At 52.2% G+C, this 10,000-nt stretch overlaps 1 protein-coding gene across 1 annotated transcript in view; it reads right to left on the reverse strand.

Annotated features, from left to right (window-relative positions):
* Positions 1–10,000, reverse strand: part of LOC133113938 (nascent polypeptide-associated complex subunit alpha, muscle-specific form-like) — a 34,936-nt gene that overhangs the window by 11,787 nt on the left and 13,149 nt on the right. The window contains exon 2 of the mRNA XM_061223098.1: positions 399–1,139. Coding sequence (XP_061079082.1) covers positions 399–1,029 — 631 coding nt within the window. The 5' untranslated portion in view covers positions 1,030–1,139. The remainder of the gene's footprint in view (positions 1–398; positions 1,140–10,000) is intronic.

Genomic DNA, 10,000 nt, shown 5'->3' on the forward strand with positions numbered 1-10,000 from the left:
GTTTGTTCATTATTTCATAAGTTCAAATACATACAAGATGTTTTCGCCCCTTAGTTTACGTTCAGTAATAGTGTTTGCGTCTATGTTAAAATGATAATTTTGAGTTGCTGCGTTTAAAAAAAAGAAAAGTTCTTAAACTGTAAAGAAATTGTTAAATGCAATAAAACCGACTTTAAATCGGAGGAATAATACCGGATTGTGTGGGGGGGGGAAAAAACCCCCAAAAAAACAAAACAAAGTCTGGAATGAAAATGAATAATCCTCCACGAGACCGCAGCGCCCAAACGACATGAATAGAGCCTTTTATCAGAGGGTGCGAGAACATCGCTGCCACAAAGGCCGTCTCAGTGTGGCGGCAATGTTGCGTCAGCCTGGTGTGCGGGACGCGTCAGCCTCACCCGCGGTTTTGGGCTTTGTCTTGGCGTCCCCGCTCGGTCCCGCAGACGCCTTCTTGGCCGCCGGTGACGCCGCGGCGGCCGTCTTCGCCCCGTTGGCCGCCGCGGGCGAGGAGGCGGGCCTGGCTGCCCCGGCCGGCTTCCTGTCGGCCATCTTGGAGGGCGTGGTCGCCGTGCCGACGGGCCGTTTGGGCGGCGCCCCCGCGGCGGCGGGCGTGGTCCTCTTGCGCTCGGCCGCCGCGGGACTGGCCTTCTTCTCGGGGGCGGCCACGCCCGTCTTCTTCCCCACCCCGTTGGTCAGGGACTTCTGAACGCCGTTGGCGGGCCGGTTCTGGCCGGCCCCGGGTCGGGCCCCGGGCCCGGTCGTCCCCGCGGCGGTTTTGGAGCCGACGGCCCCCGGCTTGGCTTTGGCGGGGCCCTTGGCCTTGGCCTTGGCCTCCGCGGCCTTACCGCCGCTCCCCGGCTTGGCCACCGGGGGCGCCGTGGTCTCCTCAGGGCTCGGCCCCGCCTCCCCCGGCTGCTCCGGGGGCGGGGCCTGCGCCGGCTCCTCCCCCGCGGGCGGGCCCTCGGTTACAGGCTCCGCCCCCGTATCCATGGGCTCCATGGCGGCCGTGGCAACCCCGTCGGGCTTCATCTGGCCTCGGTCCTACGCACCTCCGGGGCTCTCGTGCACTTCCTGGAGGTGGCGCTCTGCGCGGATGGGACCCGGAACGTTCCGCCGTGTCCGCTTTCACAGAACCTGATCTGCGGGGGCGGAGGACAAAGGCAGGATCACGTTAGGCATCTTTCATTACATTACGTCACGTCACGTAGCACGGCTCCCTGGCCCCTTTACACGATATCCGTTTATACAGCCAAACATGTTTTCACAAAAGCAATTAAGATCCAGTACCTCACTCAGCAGTACCCTACCATGGAAATACACACTCCGACAGAGACAAGCCCAGGCCCAGAACACACTGTACTATAGTACCACACAACCATTGTACAAATAGTACCACACAACCATTGTACAAATAGTACCACACAACCACTGTACAAATAGTACCACACAACCACTGTACCATAGTACCACACAACCATTGTACAAATAGTACCACACAACCATTGTACAAATAGTACCACACAACCACTGTACAAATAGTACCACACAACCACTGTACCATAGTACCACACAACCACTGTACAAATAGTACCACACAACCACTGTACAAATAGTACCACAACCATTGTACAAATAGTACCACACAACCATTGTACAAATAGTACCACACAACCATTGTACAAATAGTACCACACAACCATTGTACAAATAGTACCACACAACCATTGTACAAAAAGTACCACACAACCATTGTACAAAAAGTACCACACAACCATTGTACCATAGTGCCACACAACCATTGTACAAATAGTACCACACAATCATTGTACAAATAGTGCCACACAACCACTGTACCATAGTACCACACAACCATTGTACAAATAGTAGTACACAACCATTGTACAAATAGTACTACACAACCATTGTACAAATAGTGCCACACAACCATTGTACAAATAGTACTACACAACCATTGTACAAATAGTACCACACAACCATTGTACAAATAGTGCCACACAAACACTGTACTATAGTACAACTCCCAACAGCCCCGCCCGAGGCCCACAGGCTGGTCTAAGCTGAGCACAACAGCCCCACGGTGGTGCAGGGGGGCACAGCACAGTCACACACTCAATAAAACACGGGAAGCGTCCGAGGCCCACAATGCACCATGGGAATTGGGAACTGAAAGAACAGGAAGTGACACCATTTAAGGGGGGGCGTTACATAAGGAACTCAGACGTGTGGGCTCCCGCTCAGCAGGAGGAGGGGCACGTGGAGCCGCCACATTTGCAGATGTGAGGTGCACGTGCGTGTGTGTGTGTGTGTGTGTGTGTGTGTGTGTGTGTGTGTGTGCGTGGGGAACTGCGAAAGGGTTTGTTTGGGACCCAGACAGGAAGTGAAACTGCTGTCCAAACAGAACGAGAGAAAAACCCCACAGGGAACACCAGCGCCATTCTTCAACGTATATGGTGTGACACAAAGCGATGTACTAATACAGCGAACATACAGACCCGACCAGACCAACTACACAGTCACTGCCAACTGAGATCAGTCAATATCTCGTGCAACTAGCTCGGCTGCCAGGTTTTTACCTCTCCACAATGAGCCTGGTCTGGCAAAAAGATGCCACACGGTTGCCAGATTTTTTGCCTGAGCCTGGTGAAAGCAGTGTGGTTTAGAGACGAAAATCTGCAGTGTCAGGATTCGAGCCACATTATCTACAGTAAGCAGTCCCATTAACTGAGGGAGGGCGGGTCCAAGGACATCAGACAACCTACTACAGACAGCGAGGGGTGATGAAGTGTGCCAACAAAATGAAACCTTTCATTAAACCCTTTGAAGAGCAGGAACTTTCATAGCCAAGTCAGCGTTCCAGAACTACATTGCGTTCCGTTACATCAGCATCAGAATGTACAGTTAAGAACAGTCAAATCAACCTTCCGTAAGCCCTCGAAGGCGTTAGATCACAAACGTGTGATTAACTGAACATTCTACCGCTGATGATGATGTAACAATCAGCACTGGTAGTAACTGGAAGCGGCGGAGTTCTAGAATTTTCCAAAAACTCCGTCTCTTCAAAGGGGGTGAGAGCGTGTCGGGGGGGTCCCAGAGGAAGCTGGATGAGAGCACAGGTGACCCGGAGTTCAGCCAGGCCCTGGCGTGCGGCCGTGCGGAGGAGACGGCTGCCAGGAGACGGGGGATGCGAGCGAGCCAGCGCAGCACGGAGAGGTCAGACAGGAGGACAGAGAAGCAGACTTGGCCCGGGACCACGATGGAAAAACAGACACAGTCTGCAACTCTCCCGCTGCCCTGAGGAAGCGCAGCCTCACCTCTCCCGACAGCACACCCGTCTGACCCCCTACGGCACACCTGTCCCACCCCCGATATCACACCTGTCCCACCCCCGATATCACACCTGTCCCACCCCCGATATCACACCCGTCCGACCACCGATATCACACCTGTCCAACCAGTGCCTTGGATGACAAAAACGAGTTGCAGTGAAAGTATTTAAAATATATATATTTTATTAAAATTGAATGTAAAGAGAAATACCGTGAAGGCAAAATTGTAACGTCCCCGTTTGAGGATGCAGAGTCTCTGCAGGAGGGTAAACTGCAAAGTCTGTGCACTGTATCTGCTCCTGAATAACGAGAACTTATTACACGTTAACACCAGAACGTTTTTCACCCCAATGGCTCTTCATCCATTGTTTTTGTAGATATAAATGACCTTCCAAGTCTGTGGAGGTTTTCTGTTGACTCAGCAGGATGACTTCCTGGCAGAAGCTGAACAGCTTGCAAGGAGCTGACTTTGTTTTGTCTGGTTTGGGTAACTCCATTTGAACTAACTGAAATCAGGAAAGGGATTGAAATTAAATTAATTAATTATACATGATGTTATAGGCATTTGGGCAGATGCTCTTATCCAGAGTGATGTACAACAAAGTGCATACCCATAACCAGGAACCGTAAGTGCACTTGGAAACCCTCGAGTGAAGTACAGTTTCAAGTACTAAGAATACAACAAAGATAAGGACTTGGGCCTTGTAGATTAATCGGAATGGATTATATCTATAAAACCGTTTTAAAAACAAAGCGAAAGAATTACATACACTCAGTGAGCACTTTATTAGGTATTTATTGCTTAATTTTTAGACTTCTACTGCTGTAGCCTATCCACTAAAGAGTTATGATGCATTGTTTGTTCAGAGAAGCTCTCCTGCATACCACTGTTGTAATGTGCGTAATGTGTTTTGTGTTACTGTCACTTTTCTGTCAGTTTTGACCAGTCTGGCCATTCTCCTCTGACGTCTCATTAACAAGACATTTCTGCAGAACTGCTGCTCACTGTTTTTTTTGTTTGCACCATTCTTTGCAAACTAGGCTAGTGTGCGTGAAAATCCCAGGAGATCAGCAGTTTCTTAGATACTCAAAACCACCCTGTCTGCCACCAACAATCATTCCATAGTCAAAGTCACTTGGATCAAATTTTTTCCACATTCTGATGGTTGATGTGAACATTAACTGAAGCTCCTGACCCGTATCTACATGATTGCATGCATTGCACTGCTGCCACACGATTGGCTGATTAGAGAAATCGCATGAATAAGTATAGGTGCAATAAAGTAAAAATGTTCCTCATAAAGTGCTTGGTGAGTGTACGCTCATGTAGGAACAACGATAAACAGCGAACGTAACCAAAGGTAGCAATAAAAACATCCTAGCGAACAAATACATGAAGTGAAATGCAAATTTGCTCCAGCACAAGGGGTCTCTAAGCCTGCTGGCGGTTCAGCCTTCATTGGCCCTGTGGCCCATCTCTTGCACACACTCCATTTCCCAGCCTCTCCCCTTTACCTTCTTTCCAACTACACTACCCACAATGCCTTGCCCTGCCCCCTTTGTCCCCTGACCCCAGCAGCCCATTCTCTGTGCTCTGCCCATTCTCATCACTGCCATTACCCAGCATACCTTTACCTGCTGTTTAACCTCCTGACTTACCCATAATGCCACCTCACTTACACATTATGACACTTAACGCCTTGCCCTAATCTGAGCATTGACTCCTGGCTGCCGCTACCCACAATGCCCTGGCCTCTCACCTCTGAACTACATTACCCATAATGCCTTGGAGTCCGCCCTCACCAGAACACCACACGTCCCCTGACTTGGTTTTACCAACTCAACCCATTATCCGCTCGCCTCCTCATCCAACCTAAGATCTGCTTCCTGTCAGAGACAGATGGCCGGAGCAGCTGAAGGAAGAGAGCGAGAGAGAAACGGGGGGGGGGGGGGAGAGAGAGAGAAACAAGGGGGGGAAGAGAGAGAGAAGGGAGAGAGGGAAGTGAGGGGAAAGAGAGTGAAGAGAGAATAAGGGAGAGGGAGGAGACGTGTGGGAGAAAGAGAGAGAAGCGAGAGAGGGAAGAGAGAATTAGAGAGGGAGGAGAGAGAGAGAGATGAACCACACTGCTGTCAGAGTGGAGAGCTCGGGGCTGTTCTACTTCACAGCACACATGAGGCGGGGGGGGGGGGGGGGGGGGTGGATTTGGACTCTCTCTCCACGCCTTCTTAGACCCGTCCCACAGCGAGCCCCCCCCGGCCACAGCGAGCCCCCCCGGCCCAGGCCTTGGCCCCCCCCCCCCCCGACACGGCCGCTCTGCCAGGTTATCAGGGCACGTCAGCCCGGGGAGAAACCCGCCATCTGCGCCCCCGCTTCAGGGAGGGGACAACATGGCGGAGGACCAAAGGCTCTCCCCCCCCCCCCCCCCCTCCGTGTGTTTGACATCTCAACCAGCAGAGCAAACGTCCCCGGAGAGGGGCTCCTCGTGGAGGTCCTGACCGAAACGTGGCGTTTCTGTTGCACGCCCCCCCCCCCCCCTGCCCCGTGCCTCCCCCGACAGTGTCCCCTTACCCCCTCCTCCGCCTCAAAACCAAACAGCTCCACAAACCCCCTCCAGCCACACGCTGCTGACGCAGCACAAAAGAGAAGGAAGAAAAAGAGAAGAAAAAAAGAAGAAAGCGGGGAGGGGAGACAGAACTACAGACTCTTTTTTATTCATTTGATTTTTTTGATTTATCGACTCATTTTTAAATTCCGCATTATTTCCCCCCCTGATCCTGGTTTATCCCCAGGGACAGCCGGGGGACAGGGATCTTCCCGGGAGCTGTACGGAGGAGATAACGGCCAGGTGGAAAACCAGGACACAGCTCCACAGTGCCGCCATTGTTCCCATCAGACCCCAGAAACCCTAAAAAAAGCTTACAGGGTTCATATCTGGGCCACTTTCCCCACAGTAAGTGCCTAATAACCGCGAACCGTGAACCACAAAGAGCAGCAACAAAGAACTCCTCTCACTCCTGCACAGGTACCATATGAACAGACATCTCACCTGGCAGCACCCTGCCACGCCCCGCTCCACGCTAGCCACGCCAGGCTATAAAGGCTAGCTTAGCGCTCTACTCCGATATCTAGGCTGTTATATGCCGGACTCACTTCAATTGTAATAATAATTATAATTTGTTATTTGGCTGATGCTTTTATCCAAAGTGACTTACAGTTGATTAGACTAATCAGGAGGCAATCCCCCCCCCGGAGCAATGTGGGGTAAAGGGCCTTGTTCAAGGGCCCAGCAGCTGTACGGACCTTATCAAGACTACACTGGGGCTTGAACCATCAATCTTCCCAGTCATGCACCTCAGCCACTAGGCTACATACTGCTCCTACTAACTGAAGGAAAGGTTCACGGCCATTGATAATTCTCACCCCCCTCTGCTTTTGGGGTCTCTGCTTTTGGCCACTGGGGGCCGGCCTTTGAGGGCCACCATTTTGCTTGCAGCATCCAGTCACTGAACACCCACGATATATATATACCTTGGCAAACGGTGTGGAATTAGTGCAGAATATCTGAGAAGAAAATCGCAGCAAATGAATAATTGAGCCTCCAGGAGCATCAGTTTCAGGCTGTGTTATTGCATTACAGGCTTCCAGCAGATGTTCTTCTCCAGACCGACGGCTTCCAGCTTTTTCTTTTTTTTTTTTTTAATGCATTTTGCATTCACATCAAAGCAATGCCAGCAAACTGGCAGGGGAGAAAAAAAAAAAAAAAAAAAGCTAGAAGAATGCTGCCATTTTGCTGGAAGCTGTTGCTCTGTTAAACAGGGCTGTACTGACATTGATCGATTAGCCACGCGCTAAACCGCCGACCGCGCGGCCCGGAAAACCCGACCTCCGGCACCGCCACACAAACAGAACGCAGAACACAGAGCCGCGGGACCGGTCCGGTTACGGCGGGGGAACAGAACCGCCACAGGCCGCTTAAACGGCCTCTCAGCGGGACGGGTCGCCGGGCGCTAACGTTAGCGCCGCTCCCGCCAGCCGGCGACCGCGAAACGGGCGTGGCGTGCGCGATGCGACCTGCGTCTCGCCCCCCGGCCCGACGGCCGTCCAGCTCGCGGGGGAGAGGGAACGCGGTCGGACACGGTCGCGCGTTCCTCCGCTAACGGGGTCAGCGGCGCGGACAAACGCCGGGCTGCTGTTCGCGGCGCGTCTCAATAACAAACGCACCGCAGAGCAAACGTAAACGCACCGCGGTGCAAAAGCGCTCGGAGATCCGCCTGGGAGAACATATCGGGGCAGTCCTTTGGTCAATTATGTATTCGTTTTTGGATTCAAGCACTTTGCTGTGCAATACTCATTTTGCCGGCTGCTATTGAGGCCGCCGAAACCAGACGGCGGGGGTTTGCACTTTGAGAGCAGTTCATAAGTTCTAATAGACCAGACAAGCTCAGTAAAGCGTAGAAAAGTATTTGTGTCCAAAACAAGTATGTAATTGAACTGGGTCTGCATTCAGGATCTGTTAGGGAGAGCACACTGGGGGGGGGGGGATCCGTTAGGGTTAGGGAGAGCATGCTGGGGGGGATCTGTTAGGGAGAGCATGGTGGGGGGGATCTGTTAGGGAGAGCATGCTGGGGGGGATCTGTTAGGGAGAGCATGCTGGGGGGGATCCGTTAGGGAGAGCATGCTGGGGGGGATCCGTTAGGGAGAGCATGCTGGGAGGGATCCGTTAGGGAGAGCATGCTGGGGGGGATCCGTTAGGGAGAGCATGCTGGGGGGGATCTTTCAGGGAGAGCATGCTGGGGGGGATCCGTTAGGGAGAGCATGCTGGGGGGGATCCGTTAGGGAGAGCATGCTGGGGGGGATCTGTTAGGGAGAGCATGCTGGGGGGGATCCGTTAGGGAGAGCATGCTGGGGGGGATCCGTTAGGGAGAGCATGCTGGGGGGGATCCGTTAGGGAGGGCATATTGTGGATGTGGGGTGAAGTGTCATCACATCACGCATCCCCCAATTCCTCCCAGCACCCCTCCCCCTCCACACCCTCAAAGGTCTTGGCAATGGGTATTGTGGGACAGAGACACACACAGACACTGTTCCATAAAGGGCCTTCCCCGCGGCGGGAGCTGTGTGACCGCGTGACGGCATGTTAAGAGCTTGTGACCGCGAACATTAACACACCGCGGGGGAGAGAGGAGCGCCGCTGTGTTAATGAGCCTGGGGGGGGACGGGGGGGCGGTCCCCGGTGGGGGGCGGTGCCGTGACAACGCCCTGCAGTCTGACCCCCTGCGAAACACAGACCTCATTCACACAGAGGGGGGCGGGGGCTACGGTCCACACTCAGCACGTCACAACACAGAGCATGAAAAACAGGTAACGGCAATAGAACTTTGTTCGCTAAAGATTTGCTTGTTAATAGAAATGTGCCAAAAAAAAAGGCTTAATTGGCAAGCCAATACACCCCAAAAAACACGTGCAGCAGGGGATTCCAAAGGTTGCCAGAATGAAAATGCTCCCTCTCGAGCACCAGGAGGGGGGGGGGGGGGGGGGGTCTAAAATGGGGAAGGGGCTCTAAAAAGGGTGTCCTGCAGGTGCTGTAGCCTGTAGCCTAGTGGCCAATGGGACCCGGAAGGTTGCTGGTTCAAGCCCTGGTGAGAAGATCCACACAGCTGTTGAGCCCTGGAGCATAGCCCTTAATCTCACATTCCTCCAGGGGGTGTTGTACACTGCTTGGTCTAATCAACTGTAAGTCGCTCTGGATAAAAGCATCAGCAGAATAACAAATTATTATTACCATTATTATTAGGTGCCGCCAATCCTGTCATCAATAAAAAAACAGCAGGAAGGCAAGAGCAACACACGGCTCCAGAACTTGAGGTTGGGAACATTCAGTAACAGTGGGACAGGGCATAGGGAACAAGGAGTCCCTGCTGTTGGGGTAAGGGTGGAGATTTCGGTTATCTGCACACTTCCTGCAGACGTCCCACCCTTCGCTTGTGCTGGGGGGAGCGTGGGAAGGGAGGGGCAGGGGGGGGGGGGCGTGGTTAGCACAGTATTAAGCAGATAATATGAATTAATAATTCAGTCCATCCAACACAGCAACATATATTCAGTTCATGAATCAGGAAAATGATGTCCGTAATAGCTTTGTAAGGACCGCCCCACCCTCTATCACCAGCCCGAAAATAATATAAATAAGTTACAACTGAATTGAATTCCAGCCCATTTCCTGACCTGCAGTGCATTACACAGCGCTTTACTGCCATTCAGCAGATGCTCTGCTCCGTCCAGAGTGACTTAAGAGCTTTTTCCTGTTTTATTTATTTATTTATTTTCTTTAACATGGTTGACAGCTGCATGCCGGATAGATACTGATATAAATGCAGGTTAAGTACCCTGCCCTAGGGTACCATGTCATGCCCTGCCAAACCTGGCACCATTAGTTTACAAGCCCAGGTCCAACCATTATACCCCACACTACCCCCGACCAACTGCCCACCTGATCCAACTACCCCCACCGACCAAACTACACCCCCACCCCCCCATTTCATTCTATTTAAACAACTATAACATTCTTCTTTTTTTAAAGGGTGAGGTGTTAAGACTCAGCAGTCACGCCTGCGTTCTGAGATCAGGAGAGAGAGAGACAGAGAGACATTAACAC

The sequence above is a fragment of the Conger conger genome, chromosome 16 (genome assembly GCF_963514075.1).
Source record: "Conger conger chromosome 16, fConCon1.1, whole genome shotgun sequence".
Classification (NCBI taxonomy): domain Eukaryota; kingdom Metazoa; phylum Chordata; class Actinopteri; order Anguilliformes; family Congridae; genus Conger; species Conger conger.